General features: G+C 41.9%; 1 protein-coding gene across 2 annotated transcripts in view; it reads right to left on the bottom strand.

Moving 5' to 3' along the window:
• Nucleotides 1–23: 23 nt before the first annotated feature.
• The window catches only part of LOC121950036 (ELKS/Rab6-interacting/CAST family member 1-like), a 23467-nt gene continuing 2530 nt past the window's right edge, over nt 24–20960 (bottom strand). Inside the window, exons 2-21 of one of the 2 annotated variants that reach the window (XM_042495949.1) lie at nt 20432–20960; nt 20104–20292; nt 16575–16866; nt 15290–15417; nt 15111–15185; nt 14862–15017; nt 14571–14738; nt 13983–14150; nt 13722–13859; nt 13454–13594; nt 13093–13233; nt 12729–12922; nt 11001–11012; nt 9368–9503; nt 9145–9276; nt 6418–6578; nt 6043–6190; nt 5305–5400; nt 3706–3891; nt 24–2733 (exon numbers count right to left, since the gene is read on the bottom strand). The exon at nt 20432–20960 is cut by the window's right edge and continues 258 nt beyond it. In XM_042495949.1, coding sequence (XP_042351883.1) covers nt 2596–2733; nt 3706–3891; nt 5305–5400; nt 6043–6190; nt 6418–6578; nt 9145–9276; nt 9368–9503; nt 11001–11012; nt 12729–12922; nt 13093–13233; nt 13454–13594; nt 13722–13859; nt 13983–14150; nt 14571–14738; nt 14862–15017; nt 15111–15185; nt 15290–15417; nt 16575–16866; nt 20104–20292; nt 20432–20960 — 3328 coding nt within the window. In that variant the 3' untranslated portion in view covers nt 24–2595. The remainder of the gene's footprint in view (nt 2734–3705; nt 3892–5304; nt 5401–6042; nt 6191–6417; nt 6579–9144; nt 9277–9367; nt 9504–11000; nt 11013–12728; nt 12923–13092; nt 13234–13453; nt 13595–13721; nt 13860–13982; nt 14151–14570; nt 14739–14861; nt 15018–15110; nt 15186–15289; nt 15418–16574; nt 16867–20103; nt 20293–20431) is intronic. The other variant, XM_042495950.1, reaches the window with a different exon arrangement.

The following is a 20960-nucleotide window of genomic DNA, read 5'->3' as shown; positions in this document are numbered from 1 at the left end:
GTCTAATTTTGTCCTCGGGACAAAATTAGACACAAAAGACAACTGCACTGCTTTTATCTTTTCAGATTTTTTTTTTTTAAAGAATTCACGACACCTTCCACTTAATTACCTTTAATCAGTCACTGTACGTGTTAAATATCACGTTATTTACAAACTGATCTAAAAAGTCAAAATCTGCTGAAAAGTGACTTTCATTTCCTGTAAATGTAGATGCACTTAGTAATTAAAAACCTCAGCCCTGAAGAGTTCAAAAAAGACAATAAAGGAGGCATCACTTGCATTTGTAAGTGATCTGAAAAATACAAGAAAAAAAGGGGTATCGCTTGTATTCTTCAGTGATTCAGTCGACTAACGAAAGATCAGGTGGGCTTTAAGTAACATCTATAGAAACTTTGGATGAATGATCAGTGGATCAGATCGTAAGTTCTTACATCATGCCTTAGCACCAATATTACAGAGGAATAAACATCCCTGCATTAGGTCCAGTACTGATCTCTGTGCATGCTCCAAGGCCACTAGAACGTTCTCAAAAGAAACATTGCATACCTCATAAACAAGTGGACATTGTGTGCAAAACCATCGAAAAATGAATACGTCTCAGAATATTTTTTTTTTTTTGGTTTCCTCTCTCTCTCATTTGTATTTGAGAACATAGTAACTAAAAGCGGACCTCTGATTTGTGTCAAAGGTCGGGCCTTGATCCCCCTCTCGTGCCAGTGACCCAGCCACAGACTACACAGTTTAAAAAAAATAATAAAAAAATGTACCTACAACTGGCTACAATGACAGATCCACAGCTCCGAGCCGGGAGAGGAAACATTTGGAGAACATGCTGCGTTTATATTTGGTTAAAAAGTGGCATTTTGCAGATGTTCAGCCACCAGTAACTGTGTTTCTAACTAGTGACTCCAACCTACTAGTTAGGGAACTACGATACAAAATAAGCATCTGCATGGCTCCGTGACTCCCCCACTGAACTGAGCTCCTCTCTGCTCCCCTCTAGATGTAGCAGCTCCCCAGTTCTCTAAGACTCAAAGTGCTTTCCTGCCCCATGTAAGGAATAAAATTTACCCCGTTTAACTTGAAAGATGCGTGAGACAGAGGTGGGTGAGGTAACCGTGCTTGATCGAGCAGTTCCTGCAGTGAATGAAGACGTTGAGGGAGCGGAAAGTTGGCAGTATACTCCGAGACTTTGTGCGGAAGTTTGCTTCTTTCATCTAATATCCTCTTTCTCCCAACGCACCTGTCCCAGACTCACAGGTGCGCCATATTTTAAGTTTACTGCAGGCAAAAATCGATTATTAGTGAGCTCACAAATGTTGAAAGGAACAGTGTGTAAGATTTAGGGAGATTTAGTGGCATGCAGGAGTGAGGATTGCAGGTTGCAAACAGCTTAAAAACTCTCCTGGTTAGAATTTCTTCAGTGTTTATTGTTCAGGAGGTTTTACTGAGAGCTGAATTATCCGCAGAGGTTTCCTCCTCCCCAGAACAAACGCACCAGGTGATTAAAACCACTGAATAAAGAAGACTCACGTTACAACTCAGTGTTTCTCGGGTGTCATATCTCCCGCTGCCTGTTGGACTGTGAACAGCTGTATTTCTCTAGAGAAGATAACTTACTCACTAAGGAAGAATAAACATATTTTCTATACTATATGGCAACCTTTTCTTAACTACATGGAGAATCTCCCATCTCACGATTGAATAAAGGCCTCCACTGACGATGTCATTATGGTTAATACGATCCTGTCTCTCATCCCTTTTTTCTCTTTTCCTTTTATTGTATTGTTGTACTTAACTTTAATAGTTAGACTTTTATGTTATTTTATTGTCTGTTCATTTATTTTTCAGTTATCCATAATGTAAATGGGTGGGTAAACGGACCCGGTGATTTAAATCAGTGAAAACACTGAGTAAAGCAGTTTCACATTAAAAAACTGTTCAGCTGACACACTCATCACAGGCGGGATGTTGACGACAGTAGCCGATGCTAATGGCCATATTTAGAGCCAATTTTTTGTTTGCTTGTTGTGGACTATTGTAGAAACACGCTGGTGCAACATGGCCATCTTTGTGGACAAGGACCTGCTCCCTATGTATCCCCCAATCTATCCCCCTAAATCCTACAAAGTGGAGCATAAAGGGTTAGCTTTTAACTTTCCATGAACCTCCAGTAAACTGTTTCCTGCCTGATATAACATTAAGTGTGAACTTAAGATATCTCCTCTCTCTATTCCCACCATCTGCCATAGCTGTCATTCAATGAGAGGACCTCGATTGGCAGAATGTGATCCGATATTTGCTCAAAGTGCCATATTTGAAAACGTTTCGACACACTTGTGGACATCCCTAATTCGATTTTACAGCCCTGACAATAGAGAGACACATGAGACAGGAAAGCACTGAGGAGTCATCAAAGTTTGTTTCAGGGTGGACGAGGGGAGCGAGGAAGAGAAGCTCAGCGGGGTGAGATAATGCCCCAGCTGTCGCTCATCCTTCCAGGTGCCTCGTTGAGTGGAGGTAGGGGCACCTGGGCTCAGCTACAGATTATGTGAAGACCAGGGGTCGGCCGGGTCGGGTCCGAGGTCAGAGTTGTCAGCACGACTCCTCCAGGGCATTGACAACCTGCTCCAGGATATCAGGGCAGTAGTCTGCGATCTGCTGGAGAACAGAGTTGGCGTACTCCTGCAGCTCTCCGCTCTCCTTCTCACACACCTCCAGCTCTCGCTCCAACTGAAGAGAAAAAAAAGCATAAATAAATAAAAGTTTCTTTTAACAGGCTTTCAATCAGCAAAACTTCTCATTTTCCTGCATGTTTTCCTATAATTTGTATATTTGGTCGCAGACCTGTTTTATTTATTTTTATTTATTTTACGTATTTTATTTCCTTTTATTTGTGGTTTTATTGCTTTTGTTGTATTTGGTCTATTTGTTTGTGTTATTTTACACCGACCTTTTGCATCCTGCATCTTGCATTGTTTGTCCTCGTGTTTTAATTTTATCCGAACTCTACCCTGGTCTTGTCTCACTTGCGTTGATTAGGACTGTTTGACTATCTGTTGTTGTATTGCCTTTTATGTATCCCATCTCTGTTTTTTGCTTTGTTTGTCAAAGCCCTTTTTAAACTTTGTTTTTTTAAAGGTGCAACATGAAGTTATTATTATTATAGTATGTCATGTTTAACACAGATATACATTTTAGTCTGACTCCAAGGGAAGCCCTTTTTCTACCAACAAACGACAGCAAAAAAACTTCATTGTACTATCGTAAAGTGGGCGTGACTGCAAAGGAGAGACTCGAGTATCCACAGGACCCTTTTTCATACATATATCTGGAGGTCAGAGGTCAAGGAACCCCTGTGAAATGACTGTGCCGTTTTTCCATCGCCAAAATTTAGCCTAACTCTGGAGCATTATTCTGCCCCCTTACTGACAAGGTAGCATGGTATGGATTCCTCAGATCTTCTAGTTTCATCTGATACTCGTATCATCGCTCTCACTCCAAAAATTAGCCCGCTACAGACTCTTAAAGACTGGAAAGTCGGCCAGTGATTAACAAAACTATAAAAAAATTAACACGTTAGTTACAGACCTTAATTGCATCACGATTCATGCGTTAATGCTGAAAAGCCCTAAAAAACAAATTCGTAATAACAAATTTGGATGTAAAGATGAATAACAGAGTGACTGGGAGTTCCTCCACTACCTGTTCAACACTCATCTTCTGGAGCTCCTCCTCCCAGTCTTCGGGGTCGCTGTGGTGGTAGTGAGAGGGTGGCGTGAGCTGGCTGAGGATGCTGGGGTCCCGGTCATGGCAGAGGTCTGTCAGGTGGGCGATGTAGAGCTTGAGCTTACTGCGGTTCTGGGACAGGGCTAAAAGAGGGGGTATCATCTGCAGGGTGGGACAAAAGGGGAGAGAGTGTGAGGCGAGGGGGAGTAAGAAAAGGAGAAACAAGGGTTCATCTAAGAGACGCTTCCGTTTCAACAAAAGACTGAAGCACGAGACCCCACTTACATGTAAACAAAAAATGAGAGAAAAACAGAACATCATCATCTGCATGCACGCTTATGAACCCATCACCATCTCACATTGGAACCAACCTTTTCGGTGCATTATTAGAGTATCTAAAGGATGTTTTTTGTGCAAGTGCAGCTCAGCAAAGTGTCGTACTCAACCGCTGATTACGTTGAGGTTAAAAACATTATCCAATGCTACACCTGTTTGCGTGGGTCAAAATGTGAGGAGCTAATCATCAGCGTCAGTGCAGCGGCATGCAAAGCGAAGATGCTTTAGTTTTTGGCGATGACACAGAGCCAGGATCAAAACCATCCTCTCAGCTTGTGCATGCAAACGAACACACACCACTGATCCCATCAGCAACTAAAAAGCGAGAAATGGAAACTGTTTAAGGCACTGGATGAGTATTAAGTGTCACAGAAAGACCAAGCAACGATTACAATGAAAGGAATAAAAAGAAAACTACAATGAATGAATGATAAGTAAACATGCCACAGAGTAGCGATGAAGAAAGGTGTGACTGGTGTGACTTTCCATACGAGCTCACCCTTCTGAACAAAATGGCTGAGAGAGAGAGAGGGGGAGGGCAAAAGCTCAGCTACGCCCAAATACCCTCCTCATCATCCTGTTAGCCACAAGGCAAGCCAATCGCAGCATTGCAAAGGAACATTTGGTTAGTGTGTATGAACAAAGTTAAGTTAAAAAGACAGAAGAACACCGCATTATTTTCTTATAACCACAACTGAAGGACAATTTTATTTTGCCCAAATGTTTAGTATGACATAAAACATGAGATGTCTTTGGTCCAGTGGAAAAAGTTACATTATTTGTGTCAATGTTAAAAAAAAGCAACCTTTTTGAGCGAAACACATGGAAGACAGTGAATATATTACATTATCACAAAACAAAAGTATCTTTTAGGTTTACCAACCAAAAAGGGAAATATCTGGTACTTCTGTCCGATTTTTTGTTTTTCATTCTGCAGGTGAGATTCAACTGCTTGAATTCCCATCATGATGAGTTTAAGAAAAGGAATTTATTCAATTTTTTATTTTTTTTCTAATTTTTTTTTTTTATTTCACAAAAAAACAACTATTGAGATTTTACAATGCAACGTCAGAAAATCCTATTTCCCATGTCTGAGCATTTTTAAGACTTTTGGAACAATTCAAATTATCTAATACCAATTAAGGCTTTTTAAAAAAGATAAATGAATTCAATGCCTTAGAAGACTTTTTTAAGGATCTGCGGGAACCCTGTGTTCAGGACGAAAGGTGAGTAAGCTACCTGATCTGGAGAGGGTTTGTGATTTGTCTGGTCAGGAGCGGTCTTCAGATGGTCATCCTCGTAATTGTCTGCCATCAGTTTCATTCTGTTCTGCGTCTGTAAATTAAAGATGGTAAGAATAAAAAAACACTTCAGTGACATGATGAAGAGCAGAAAAGTCATGTGATCAAGTTAAGGAAAACACAAAATTCAGGCAGCAGGGGACTATTACCCCTGTTTTATTTTTCAAAATAAAGTGACCACATTAAAATAATGATAACTTCCAGCAAAGATTTGGAGAAAAAAAACTGCATATGTCTAAAACCTTTGAGTGGAGGCAGCGCGCACAGAGCCAGTCAGGGGCCTGTTTGATACGGAGCCATTGTTTCAGTTTACTTTCGATTGGTTTGTGGTTAAAGCGAGAGAGAGTGTGTATGGTGTATATCAGGGACCTCAAACACTGTTGGTAGAAAAAGTTGCTCCCCAGTGTGACAGATAATCCCCAAAAGACATAATTTACTGTTTTTTGGCATGTAGTTTTGCAGTGTTGACGGTAACACAAACTACTGTCCCTGAAAAACTGTCCTTCCAATTTTTTTTTTTAGCAACCATGTCCCTGCGCTCTATTCCCTAAAGGTAAATGTACTCTGCGTGGGAGACATTTAGGAGAGATAAAATGAAATAACGTGAATGTTGTGTGATCACGATGACCTCCATCATGTTTTTCCCCTCCACAGATACCAGCAGCCCCGCCCCCACCTGCTGTTTGAGCTGCTGCACCAGTCTGTCCTTCTCCCGCTTCAGCAGAGCCACCTCGTCCTGGGTCTTCTTCTTCTTCGAGGAGGACAACTCCAGCAGGGCGATGTTAGCATCTTTCTCGCTGATAGCAGCCAGCAGCGCCTCCTGCCTGTTAGGTGGGGATAAAACAACATGGCATTTAACCACATGAGTAAACAGCTCAATTATCATTTATTATTCATTGCAGAAAATCATCCTGCCAGCTGGGCAAGGCCAGAATAGGATGACATTTTACAAGATGAAGGTAGCAATCGATACTCCAGAGTTTCCTCCACCCTACTGTGTGTGTGTGTGTGTGTGTGTGTGTGTGTGTGTGTGTGTGTGTGTGTGTCTTACTTCATCTCCAGCACCTCCTCCAGGTGTTTCCTGCGCTCAGCTCGCAGGGTTGAGAGGTGTGCCTCTTTCTCACACAGAGACTGCTGGGTGGAGGCCAGCTTGGCCCTCATGGACTCCAGCTCCTGCTTCACTTTCTCCATGGCCCCCAGCAGCTCCTCCATCTGGGAGCGCACACGCACACGCACACGCACACACACACACACACGCACACGCACACGCACACGCACACGCACACGCACACACACAAAAACAATTCAATCATAAATTGAGTAAAACAGATTACCTAAATCCATCAGTGAAAGCCCTTTTTTGTTGAGAAAAGACACTTTTGATGACTTGCCAGTGTGAGGTGCTCTCATAAGAGGCAGGGGAGGCAGGGCTTTTGGGAAGGACTAGGAGTCAACTATAACACAGATAGCATTAAACTACAGCACCAAATTTCATTTACCTGTTATTCATTTTTAAAACGGCACAAGAGTACCGCTGTTTCACATCGAAACGTTTTAATTAGAGTGAATTATTCATCTCCAAATGATCAATTCTATTGGCTATTTGATGTACGAGCCAACCGATTAATCAGCATTGCCATGTTTCATAAGCAGGTAAACAAAATAACATGAATATTGCACGGGCTGGAAACAGCAACACCTCCCAAAATAATGCAATCCAACAACATCAAACACAAATTCCCCCCAAGATCATAACTTCACATGTAATGCCAGGTTGTTGTTGTTACTGCATGAATTGTAGAGGTGTTGCTGTTGTTGTGTCCACCCCTGTTGAGTGTTGTTGCTCACTGATGGAGGTCACACATACTGGGCTCATACCTTTGACCACTTTAAGTGGGCGAGGTTGGACTCATGCATTGGTTTGAGTGAGTGCTTCTGAGAGGCGGTGTGTAGCAGAGAGAAAACAAGAGAAAACAACAAGCAAAGATAAAAGAACTGAGAAAGACGGAGGCCAGAGGAGGGAGGTGAAGAAAGGAGGAGAAACACCACAATGGCAGCATAAAGATGAGAGAGAAGGAACCTCAGTATATGAGGCCGTTTCTTTTCTAAATGGATGTGTTAAGATATGCATCTACTGTACGTGTGATACTTTGACTTGGTAAAGAAGTATTTTACTGCTGGGGAGATGGTCTTTAATAAAATAATGTGTCCATGCAGTAGAAAGACACAAAAGCTTTTGAAATTGGTGCTACATTACCAAAGAAAACAGAAAAAGGGCATTCAAAGGGTATTCACTTTTTCTTAAGAGGTAGAAAACTACCAGAATGCACTGTGCTGCACCAGACCAGTAAACACTCCCACTGAGAGGTGTCGAAATGAGAACTCGTCTGTTGAATTGATGGCAGCTGGTTGGTATTACCAACTTGTATTAATCATTAAATGGTAAGCTAAAACATGAAAACATCTGAGGCAAGAAATAAGCAGCTCAGTTACAGAATCTTGGGTTTATATTTGAACAGCACTGCTCAGTTTTACAGTTTCATCTCAATTTTTTCAGCCTCCGTTTTCACTGTGCAGGAGCAGTATGACGCACATGTCCTTTTCACAAATGCTATCACAGCTAAACGGGAAGTTAAAATAAGTTTCTAAAAACATTTTAGGTGAGAAAAAGGCAGTGTGGCTTATATTCAATCAGCTGTGCCTACTCTGACCATTCGATCTGAGTTGTGAGAGACAGTGAGAGGGGTGGGTCTATCTCTTGGTACACTGTGATGAGTTTTATTATCTGTGGTTGCAGCATGGGTTGCGGGCAATAAAAAAAATGCGAATGTACAAAGGGGATGATGGTCTATTTGAGAGAACTAGGCACTGGTTAGACAGAGGGAAGGTTACAACAGTTCATGGACACATGCAGTAATACCCACATTGTTTTGATACAAAGCTGGTTGAAAAGTATACCTTTAATATTGCTGTGTCGTGTGTGCGCAGTTGTGGAACGTAACTAAGTACATTTACACAAGTACTGTGCTTGTATCCCATGTGCCAAGTGTGTAGGAGAACTATGGTGGCTGACGCAAAAGGGCAAACAGCCCTATCTACAGCCAGTGTTACATTTGTCTATTCTGAGCTACTGTATAACAACATGGCAACTCCTTAGGGGACGACTGGCTATGTCTATAAATAAAATAGTTATGAATTTTGTTTACCATTGCTGTCAAGAGATGCCCCTAAATACTACACACTGGACTTTTAAGTACAGTTTTGACATTGTTATACTTTAATTGAGTATTTCCATTTTATGCTTCTTTATAGTTCTTCTCTACTACAATTGAGAAGAAAATATTGTACTTTTAAACTCCACTGAATTTATTTGACACTAAATTACTTGTTACTTTTTACATAAAAAACACACAATATGCTTATATGATATGATGTAGTACTATCTACAGCACTGATCTACAAAGTATCAGAAATCAGATCCACACTGACAAACTACAACATAAAAATGCTTTACATGTCTGTTAGTGTCAAAACAGAATAATATAATAGTCTATAATAATGTAACACCGTGAAAGGAGCCATTCTGCATGATGAGTACTCTTACTTTTGATACTTTTACACATTTTCCGAATAATACTTCTGTACTTTTACTTAAGTAACATTTTGAATGTAGGACTTTCACTTTTTAATGGAATATGTTGAGGTCATGGTCTTTCTAAATGTACTTAAGTAAAGTATCTGAGGACTTCTTTGTGTGTGTTTTTGGGGAGTTGTGTACCTGTTTCTCCTGGAGTGACCTGGCAGCCTCCTCCTGTGCCAGCACCATCTCTCTCTCAGCAGTGATCTGAACGCTCTCTCTTAGGGCCTCCTCCAGCTCCTCTATGCGCTCTGTCTTCTGACGCAGAGTGTCCTTCACAGGAGGAAGAGGACAAGGTTAAATTATAGTTTGTCGGACTTTGCACTAATGCAGTGCATACAAGCAAACAGCACACATGCCTCACCTTCACCTGCTGGGAGCTCTCGGACATGTTGTCCTCCCTCTTCCTGGCCTCCTCCATGAGTCGAGCATTCCTGCTCTTCTCCACCTGCTCCTTGTGCTTCAGAGACGCCACCTTCTTCGACTGGTCCTTCATCTGCCTACAGGAACACCATGGGATACATGGGGGAAGTTACATGTTTTGTATGCGTAACAGGTAGACTATGGTCCCACCTATATGTGATTTATCATTGCAAGTGTAAATTGATGGAAAATTGTTAAAAAAAAAAAAAAAATAGCAAGTATGTGATGTTGTTTATTTCTTTTTATTTCTTTTAACTTTTAAATGTAGGTTTTATCTGTTTTATTTCATTTTATTTGTGGTTTAAGTGCTTTTATTGTTTCTGTTGTTTTTAGTCTATTTCTTTGTATTATTTCATACTGACATAATGTGTCCTGCACCTTGCAGTATTTGTCCACTCGTGTTAATTTTATTGTAACTCTACTCTAGTTTTTTCTTGCTTGTGTTCAATAGGACTGTTTGGCTTTCTGTTGTTGTATCACCGCCTATTTTTCCCATTTCTGCTTTGTTTTGTTTTTCAAGGCACTTTGTAAACTCTGTTTTTAAAGGTGCAACATAAAGTTATTAATTATTTTATTATATTAAGTCATGTTTAACACAGATAATTGACTCACGCTGCCACGTCAATGATCATCCATGTAGAACGTTTTGTCAGTTATGACTGTAGCCAATTGTAAGTGAATACAATGTCAGGCAGCAAAAAAAGTGCATTTTCAAATCAAATGCAGACATAAAATTTCACTCTGATAAGGAACTGCCCTTTTTTTTATAAACATAATGAAATGACAATCAACAAGTGTGTGTACATAGTCTTCGCTCTCACACTTGTCCTTACATTTACACTGCATGGAGTCAAACTGTTTTATTTCTGACCTGATGTCTGCAGTTGCTTCTGTCAAGTTGTACATAACTGTCCTGTCTGCTAATGCTTGTGTCTTATTGTCTATAACTGTCTTGTTTACTTATACTTAAATCTTGTGCATTACTATTTCTTGCCTGCTCTTTTTTCTATCTTGTTGTACATACTGTGTCTGCTGGCTTATCGCTTTTCTTCTGTCAGGTAGAACCGTCTTCTTCATGTGCTTTTAATATGCTAACCATTTGGCTAAGTCTTACATTAATGTTTTCATTCAAGCTTTTAATTGTTTGCATGCTTTTATGTCTTTCTGTTTTTGTGGCTGTCTTAACGCCTGGCCCAGGAACAACAGTTGAACATTTGGCTTTGGATAACACTGGCACATTCGCAGCAATGTTTATTAATGTGCACTGTCCCTGTAAAAATAAAATCATAAATAAAATAAATAAATAACAGCCTTACAGACTTTTAGAGAGGCCTGCAAGGGGTCAATCTTAGATTTGACTCGGGGTAAAAGACAGAACAATAAGAAGGCGAGAGCAGGAAAATGGGCATGAACAGAAGTAAGAGGAAAGACAAAGAGTTCAATATGTCACACAAGGCAGCTGCTTGCAGCACCGCATACTGTGGAGAGGTAAGAGGCGGAGAGAAACCGGGGAGAGAAATGTGAGAAGACAACTAAATAGAATAAAGGAAGACAGAAAAAGAGAAGATACTAACCTGGAGGCCAAACTGGTGGGGTGAGAGATTTCCGGTGTAAAGACAAGAAAGCAGTAAAGAGAAAAATAGACCAGGAAGATGAGTCAACATGAGGAAAAACAGAGAGAGGGAGGAGGAGGAGGAGGAGGAAGGGGGCTTCTACACATCAGCTCTGGGATTACGTAGTGACTCTGGTGTCACAAGATCTCTTGGGTCACAACATACAAGTACAAGACAAAACCTGCAGAAACATGGCTTGCCTATGCCAATTACTACATCTGTCTGCTGGTAACATTCACCACATCAGCTTTCAGAGCGATATCACCAAGACGCAAAACAGCAGACAGCCAAATTACATTAGAATCCACATGTTCGGGGCAACAATCTCCAGAGTGACATGATGCCATTGAAGGAAAATTTGCATCAGTCATGAGAACAGTGGTCACAAGTCCAAGCTAGCAGGGATGAAAACAGATAGCAGAAAGCACAGTGTAGCTGCTGAGGACCCTAAAAAGGCCTAACTGCTGCTGTTGAGTTTTTCAAATTTATTTTTTTGGCACTTTGAGCACCACATACCGAGTGCCATTTACTTCCATTAAATTGAGAGAGGGCAGACATGTCTCAGTTGATATCTCCAACACTGAGCAACTCACATCAAAACAATCTAGACACACAGGTAAGAGGAACAATATGTATTTTTGATTTTGATTTTTCTAGTGTGCCACAGGAGAGGATGAAGAGTTGAGATGTTGTAAATGGTAAATGAACTATACTTGTATAGCAGTTTTCTGGTCTTATTGACCACGCAAAGTGCTTTAACACTACATGTCACATTCACACACTGGTGGCCGAGGATACCGTACAAGGTGCCACCTGGTACTCAGTAATCATTCACACAGTGCACTGGGTTCAGTATCTTGCCCAAGGATACTTCGACATGTTGCCCGGAGGAGCTGGGGATCGAACCGCTGACCTTCCAATTAGAGGACGACCCACTCTACCTCTGAGCCCTCAGTATTTCACCAGTTTGATGACTGTAAGCCCACAATTTGTGTTGATACATGTTGTATCAAAGTGTGTTTCCCTGTCGAATAGTGCATCCCATGTTAATGTGTAGCACCGCCCTTGGTGGTCATGGTAAGAATTAAAAGGTTTGGGGTCTTGTTAAGGTGGAAGGAAACACATACCAACGAGGAAACAGTCCCTGACACAACATCGGAGTCAATGGATACAGCGTAGAAGTGAATTAGTTAGTTAGTGCGTAAGAAACACAGCAATGGCAGAAGCTCCAGGAAAAAGACCGTTATCTCCGTCACAAGCAGCTGCCGCAAAGAAGCAATATTCCACAGCAAAAAAACAAAGAAGCGATGCAAGAGGAAGCAAAACCAGAGTGAATACTGGTGTGGCTTTCCAACGCTGGAGACAGCTCTTGGACAGTATAAAGATTCGGTTTGATGCTGCTGTTTGATGCTTTATTTTAGACTGGTAAGTAACATCTGATGTTGGCTATTTAATGAAACGTATCTTTAGCGTAACTAATGACAACACAAATTGTGGGCTTACAGTCATCAAACTGATGAAATACTGCTCCCTATTCAGTTGGACTGAGTAGCTGGATCTTACAAAATGCACCTTTAACTATTGTATAGTGACAAGGTCACATGATAGAGAGTCCTCATCTTTTAGGTTAAACATCTTTACTAAAGAAATATTCTTGAGAGTAACTGAAACATGCATGTTTCCACCCACCTCTCCAGCTCATTGATCTTTTTGTCCTTGTCATTCTTCTCATTCTCCATTTCCCGAAGGATTTCCAGCAGGCGGTCCACCTCAGCCTGGGCCTTCCCAGAATCCTCTTTGTGGCGGGCCACTTCCTGTTCGAGGTTCTTAATGCGCTCAGCCAGCTCAGTGTTGGCCTGAGCCTCCAGGGCTGCGTTTTGAGCCTGACAAAAGGACGAGATGGCAGTTGGAAAACAGCTGTATTCACGTCAGCGCCCGCAGATACGGGCTAGATACCAGACAATGTAATAATCACTTAAAGTAAAAATTTAGCATCATCTGGTGAGGTGAGCCAGCACGTGAGCTGCCTGCTTTCTATATTTGAGGATCTCACTCTCTTAAGCTGGTTCTCCACTTTGAGGCACTCCTCCCTCTTCTGCTCCAAAGCGATCTCCATACTCTTGAGTTTGGAGTCCTTCTTCAGCCCAGACGAGGCCAGCGATGATGCATGCTCCTTCAGGTCCAACAGAGACGTCTGCACATGCACACACACCCACATACACACAAATATAGATGAACCTCTTCCAGCTTATCAAACTAACAGAGCATGGGACTGAAAATACATTAGATCTAATACAGGAATCCATGACTCATTGCAATGTAAGACTGATGGAAAAAAAAACACCAGAAAGGTTTCGCTGTATTAATAGAGACGCAGTCAACAATGAGCTTGTGTTCCTCCAACCATTTCTCACCTCTCTGTCTGACAAGTCTCCCTGCACTAAGCTCAGTTTCTCCTTTAACTCTTTCAGTTCCTTCCTGTAAGAGTCAAGCTCCTCTGTCCTCTCCCGGTCGTCTCTGTCTCGCTGCTCTTTTAGACGCTCAATGATGCGCTCCTGGGAGGACATAAAGAATATGATCACGTGTGCTGCCTTCACAGGCATAACAAATAAACATACACCAGTAAAAAATGAACACCGAGAAGATAAATAAAATCTACAGTTTGTGCAGACATAAACTCACCTTTTCTGCAAGAGACTCCTCCAGTGTGGTGAGAGCAGTGTCAGTGTTGGAGGTGTCTGCCTGCAAAGACTTGACTCTCTCCTTCAGACTGCTCATTTGCTTCTCCTTGTCCCTTAGCTGCTCCTGCAGGTTCTCAATCTGCAGAGTAAACCCAAGCAACCATCAGTCAAAATGACAAACAACCAGAGGATACACATTTAAAATGATGAATGCATGTGGTCGTTTCACACAATACAACATCTTTGAAAAAATCCAAATCACCTTCTTCTGTAGCACATTAACTTTGCGCTCCTTAACCTCAAGCATGTCCTTAAGGTCATGGATCTCCCCATTGAGTGTGCCCTTCTCTTCTGACATTTCTTGTATCTGCTTGCTCTTCTTGTTCAGAGTTGCCTCCTTCTCTTCTAAGCGCAGGCGCAAGGCATCCACCTGATCAGGGAAAGGTGAACAAACACGTCATGCACACAAAATCAGAGTGGTCAAAAGCAAAGAAAACAGAAAACGTTCCTCAATATATGGCGAAATCAGAGACTGCTCTGCGCACATCTTCACAGAGACATGGTTAACCCCTAACATCCCGGATGGGCGAACCTTGTTCAGAGCCGACAGGATACAAGACTCTGATGCAAACTGAAAAAGTGCACTGCATGATGGTATCAGCAGCAACATGCCTGAGCAACCAGTTGGAATTTTCATAGTAACTGCTGATTTTAATCAACTCATCCTTTCAACTCCAAAGATGTAGCAGGATCAAGGATACATTTTTATTTTATCTTTAAACTATGTTTAAAAAATGACTTATAAATCTACCTTGTACAACACTGGTGTATAGATATGCATCTGCTATACCTCTGTCTGTAAGATGGCAGCTCGCTGCTCCTTTGCAGTGAGGGACTCCTTGAGGACTTCAATGTGCTGCTTGCTGTCTGAGAACTGGTTGGTGAGCGTCTCTAGCTTGGTCTGCAAACCAAGCAGCTCAGTATCCTTCCTGGAGAGGTCCTGCTTCACCTGCTCCATCTGAAAAAGATTAGGCCATGGAGGAAAAGAAAGAGGAAAGGATGAAAATGAAAGACTGAGTCCTCCTTATTGAAGATTTACTACAACAGTTCAGTCAAACTCCCATCTCATGTTGTCTCAGACCTTATTTTTCATGAATTTCGTGTGGCTGCGGTACACCTCCATCTGCTTCATCTCTTCTTGACGCTCCTCACAGCTCAGGAGTCCATTGGATTTAAGCATTAGCAGCTCCTCCTCCATGTCTCTCATGCCTCGCTCCATTGAACTGATTTTTGCATCCTGGGGTTAATGAAGAGGATTTCAGACACATAGAATGAACATGTGTGACCAAGAATAGTACAGTCATACACACTTCTTTATTTAAATCCTCACCTTCATGTCAATGACAGTCTGCAGAGCCTTAGTTTTGGTGGACTCTGGGGTTCCCTCATATCGACGGTGCAGCTCCTTTTGGATCACAAGAAGAACATGTAGCATACATGCATGAACAAGAAGGTAACTAGACCCATGAAATGTAATGTTATATCTCCCACGGTTGGACTGGACGTTACCTCTCTTAGTGCATTAATCTCTCTGTCTCTCTGGTCCAGTAAACTCTCAAGGTGATGTCTGTGCATCTCTGCATCAGCCAGTCTCCTGGTCCGCTCCTGGTCCTCCTCTGATGCCTTGGCAGATGGCCCTGAGACAAAGTGCACAGCATCTTAGTTACCATAATGAGGTAGAAAAACATTTATTTCATCAAATCTTTACAAATGCAAACATGAGCATTAAAAGCCACCTGCTGAACCTGCACCGGGCAGGGTTCCCAAACATTTTCATGGAAAAAATGTAAAAACTTTTCCATGACTTTTCAAGAACCACTTTTTTTTTTTCTTGCCCTACTTGCCCTGCATTTTTCAAACAAATCAGATTCAAACTCTATTAAGACATAACTTCAGAAAGCAGGTACACATGAAGGGAGAAACGGAGCGCCGGGACAAAAGAAGGAAATGCTCGTTACGGCGCACACAGCAACGTTACGACAACAGCTACAGGAAATAAAGTTGCAGTTAAGTAACATTACGTGCACATAATTCATGAACTGTAACGATTTTATTACACACACAACACTCCATGACTTTTCCAAAATTAGAAATGGTTTTTACCAATTCCACGACTTCTCTAGGCCTAGAAAATGTGTTTGTGAAATTCCATGCCTTATCCAGGTTTCTCATGACCTGGGAAACCCTGACAGCCTAAAAAAGGAGGTGGGAATTTGTTTTATGCTTAGAACTAAAGCTCATCAGTTTGAAAGAAAGGAAATCAGGAAATAACATTACCAAATAGGCAAAAAGTTTAATTTAATCCAGAGTTTAAATAGGTTTTAGGTTTCCTCTCCTGCATCTGGTTTGATATCTCTTATATTTTGTGCCACCAAGAACCATAACATGAAATTATTTTGGGAGACACACCTATGCAAAGGTCTTTGCATGTAGCCGTAAGTCATCGCTGGCCTCAGAAGCATGCTGGAGTTTAAAGCACGCCTCATGGTTAGTTTATGGAGCGCAGAAGCCCATATGTGGCCAGAGGGGGAGAAAGCTTGGGTGGAGCTGTGATGAAAACCATCACAACTTTAAGTGACAGCCTGAGACCAAAAACCTGAGACCCGAAATGTTTGTGGAAGTAACACACTGACTTAGTTTCCTGTTAACTTTAATTTGGTTTTGTAAGAGAATTAAGATCCACTGGCCAACAGAAAAGCTGCTCTGTAGCTCTGCACTGGCTTCAACATTCAGCCAAAGTTTTCTAATACTTCATGAGGATCACTAAGCTTTAAACCTCTCTGGCAGGGCTCACCTTTGCTCTGCAGCATCTCCAGAAGTTTTTTGATGGACTCGTCTCTGGCTCCCAGGGTTTGCTTCTGTGTGTCGATCCTCAGCTCCATCTCCTCCAGGGTCTTTCTGAGGAGGAAGAGCTCTTTGGCCTGCCTCTCGTGCTCGGCCTGTAGCCGCCGGTAGTTCTCCTCCGTCGGTTCAGATGTCAGGGCCAGATCCCGACCTTGTATGGCGGGGTCTTGCTGGAGCAGCTGGTTCAGGTCCCTCTGGATCCTCAGCTCATCCTGAAGAGCCTGAACAGTCATCTGGAGATGCTAAAAACAAACAAGAGACACACATGTTAATTTGTTAACATTCATTTTTTCTGTGTGTTTGTTGGACTTTATAACAAAATGATCCACACGAGGGTAGATGAGGTGAAGGAAATGTATTGATTATTTGAATAACCACAAGGGCTGCTTTATGCGAGTGGATCCTAGCAGAATATTGTGTTACAGCATGTCAAAAATCAGCCTCTAATCATGTCTGAAAATTCAGCCGTGCCCTGACAGATGCACCCCCAACAGCCGGGCTTTGTGGACAGTGTTACGTTTCATTCTCAGAGAAATACAAGTGGTGAAACACAATCAGCCCAGTGTAGTATTGCATTGTTTGTGGCATCTGATGCCACGGACACTTGGCAGAGCTGCTGTGAGACAGTGACACAAGGCTGTGTTGCACTCTGCTCTGAACCAGCTGTGAGCGTTTGCAGATGACAGAACAAAGAGAGAAGTCAGTGTCTGCCTTCGTTTCTCTCCGTCCTCCAGCCCCCTCCCTCTCCTTCCTTTGTCATTCTCTCCTTCTCCCTCCACCGGCACACACTATTCTCCTCCTCACACACTCTATTCATCTATACTTTGCTTCACGCCCTATCTCTTCCCTCCAATACTCTCACCTCTCCCTCTCCATCACCCTCTCCACCCCGTGACTATGGCTGACTCACTGCTGTGACTGCACCGATCCACCCCACACCACACATAAACACATGCACGGACAAGGACAGAAAAACACACACACACACACACACACACACACACACACACACACACACACACACACACACACACACACACACACACACACACACACACACACACACACACACACAACCGATCTTCTAACACACACACACACACACACACACACACACACACACACACACACACACACTTTTCCCATCCTCAGCTCCGATATTCTCACTCTCTCTGCCTGAGGAGAGATAACAGTCGGCGTTTTAGAGAGCACAAAGAATAAGAGATGTGATGCACCAACTAAACTGATTCAAACACTAAGTCACAGTTCCTGAGGACACACACAGCCAAACCTCTGCTACAGATCATCCACAGCCCTTGACAAACTGTAACAAGTCAAAACGTTAAAGATGCTCTATGTGTGATGTATACTTTTTGGATTCTCCCTCTCTTATCTGCTCCACTCGCATTTAATCTCTGACACTTCACAACATCCTATGATGAATGTTATATTATATCTGTGTGGCAAAGAGTATTTGGCAAGAAATAACTGATGATGATTAGGTGAGTGCCCAACTTTTAAAAAAAGAAAGAAAGGGAAATGGAAGATGACAGCCATTTCACACTTAAACAGACTACAGAATAGCAGTCACTTATCACAGAGTATGACGGACATAAATGCCTCATAGTAGGGATTTTGGAAAAGCTGGGGCCAGCATGCACATCAGCATTGCAAACACAGAAACAGAAATGACACATAAACACACAATCAGGGTTCCTGCTGTTTAAGATTTAAGTTAAATTTCAGACTTTTTAAGATGTTTTCAATACCACTCGGAATTAAGTTTTAGACCAATTTTCTAAAAACCAAAACAGAAGAAGGACAATTTTATTTTGCCCAAATGTTTGTACAGTGAAAAAATTAGATCATCTACGTCAAATGTTGAAAATGTCAAAACCTTTTTATAGTGGCCTCAAATGGAAGACAAATTATATTATCTATTGGGTCTACCAACAGAAGTGAGAAACATCAGACATTTTTGTCCGGTTTTCTTGGTCATTTTGAGTTTCTCACTCTGCATGTGAGTTTCCACTGCTTGGACTCAAATCATGATGCATTTAAGAAGAAGAATTTATTGATATTATTTCACAAAAACAAAAAGATTAATTTTTGGAGCTTTTACGATGTAGTGTCATAAATGAAAACAATTAATAAAATCCTACTTCCCATTTCTGTGCAATTTTAAGACTTTTGAAAGATTCAGTATTTTAAGTATTTTCAATACCAATTAAGGCCTTAATTTTAGATTGCTGAATTCAATGCCTTTGAAGACTTTAAGGATCCGAGGGAACCCTGCACAATTGCAGACGTATGCACTGGACCTACATTTAATAAGGGCACGCAGTTTAACTGAGGCAGTAATTAGCCAAATGGCTTTGTGTGTGGCTGTGTGTGTGCTTTTTGTTGCATGTGTGCCAGTGTGGGAGGCGGAGGCTGACATGTGAAAGCAGACATCTTTAAATTACAGCACCCACTGATTAGTCCTGCGCAAGTCGGGCATTACTGGGAATTAGTCCACAGTGTGATTCTGTGACTCAGCAGGAGTGAAAACAGCAAATTATACACATCTGCCCATCCATTAAAAATCACAGTGAAACAAAGACTGTTTCCCTTCATTAATGACACTTAATTTGTACAATTCCCACAACAAACTGTAGGGTTTCAAAAGAGATCATGTGCCTGTATTTTTATTTAATGTGCACATGGTGTGGGCTGACACAGACTACCGAACAAGGAAATGGATTAAAATTTTTGCAGAATCAACATTTCTATTCTTTAGATCCAGAGCCAAATAAGAGAAAAACAAGTAAAAATTTGACACAGAAGTAGAAACAGAATAAAGAGCGTATGAAAATCCTTGGTTCACGCTCCTGAAATCAGAAATGAAGCCATTTGAATTAACAGCAACACATATTTAACTCTATAATAAGTCCAGTGGACTGTTTTACACTTCATTTTGATATTTTGGGTGTTCTACTTTGTCTTTTTGTTAAATAACAAATGTGTAATATATTTGAACAAAGTGCTACTCAGAGAAGCCTTTTGATTATCACAAACTTGTGTTGATTTCTTATTTTCTGGAGTGGTTTATCTACTACATACATTCTAAATTTGCGCTTTCTCAACATTTTTATCATGTTCACAAATCCAGCATTTTCTAAAACATACAGAAATGCTAATGCAGCCATTAGACTTACAGCCTCTTTCATCTATTAAGCATGAGCATATAGCTGCATATAAGAGGATTAACTAGATGTTAAAAACCTGCCTCTAGCCTATGCAGCAAGGAAGAAAGAGAGCGAAACAGACTTGCACGGAAAGCTGACACACTGGGTGAAACGCATTTTTATAGTGAAACATGTTCGACCCAGGCAGACTGAGGACTCTATTTAGACGGATTAAAATGACTTTGAGGTCACAAACAGAAATTTTGAGTCGACAACATCTTTCTGTTTAAATAAATATAAGGGAAGACTGACCTGTGCTTCGTCTTGAATCACACGGTACTGTTCCTTCCACACAGTGATCTTAGAGACCTCGTCTTTCCTGAGAGCTCGCTCCTTTTTCAGTTCTGGGCTCCAGAAGGTCTTGATAGAATTCATGGACGAGCTAAGCTTGCTCTCCTTAACTTCTACTTCTCGCCGTAGCATCTCATTCTCACGCAGAACCTAAGAAAGTAGGATAAAGGAGTAGAAGTTAAACACTGTAAATGTGATCTGTCGAACCTAGCAAGCCAATCTCTTATCAAAAATTCCAAATCCTTGATGTAGAAAATCTGCAAACTTGGCAGTAAAATGAGCAACGTACCTCTTTCAGTTGTGCCTGCAGGTCCAGTATGGTGTTGTCTCTGGCCTGCCTCAGAGAATGGGGCACAGTGGAGGCCATGTGGTGGTCCCCAAAAGCCAGAGCATCACCTGCCATCATGCCTGCTGGCAGCACAGCATTGGCAGGCACTGAGGTGGAGATGTTGGGGGTGCTAGCAGCCACAACTCCGCTGCTGCTGCTGCCCCTTGACCCATATGTCACCCTCTGTCTCCCCATCGTCGTCACTGTCCCACCACTTTTGGGAAGGTGGTCACCTGCCATGGCAACCTCATTGTCACTCAGGTACATTGGTCCTGAGGTGGCATACGCAGCGTTGAGCGACTGGATGTTCTCCATGGAAAGCGTCTTGCCTCCTGCTCCTCCAGGACCCCCTCCACTGCCTCCGGTGCTGTTGGTGCGACGGTGTCCCATCCGAGGAGAACGGGGAAGGCGAGGGGAACGGCCAGATCCCTGATTACCAGTGCCACCTCCATCTCTTCCTCCACTATGGTTGGCATCCCCTCTGCCTACA

This window comes from Plectropomus leopardus, chromosome 11 (genome assembly GCF_008729295.1).
Source record: "Plectropomus leopardus isolate mb chromosome 11, YSFRI_Pleo_2.0, whole genome shotgun sequence".
NCBI classification, from domain to species: Eukaryota; Metazoa; Chordata; class Actinopteri; order Perciformes; family Serranidae; genus Plectropomus; species Plectropomus leopardus.
The sequence above is the reverse complement of the archived record's forward strand: the minus strand, read 5'-3'. Positions and strand labels throughout refer to the sequence as shown.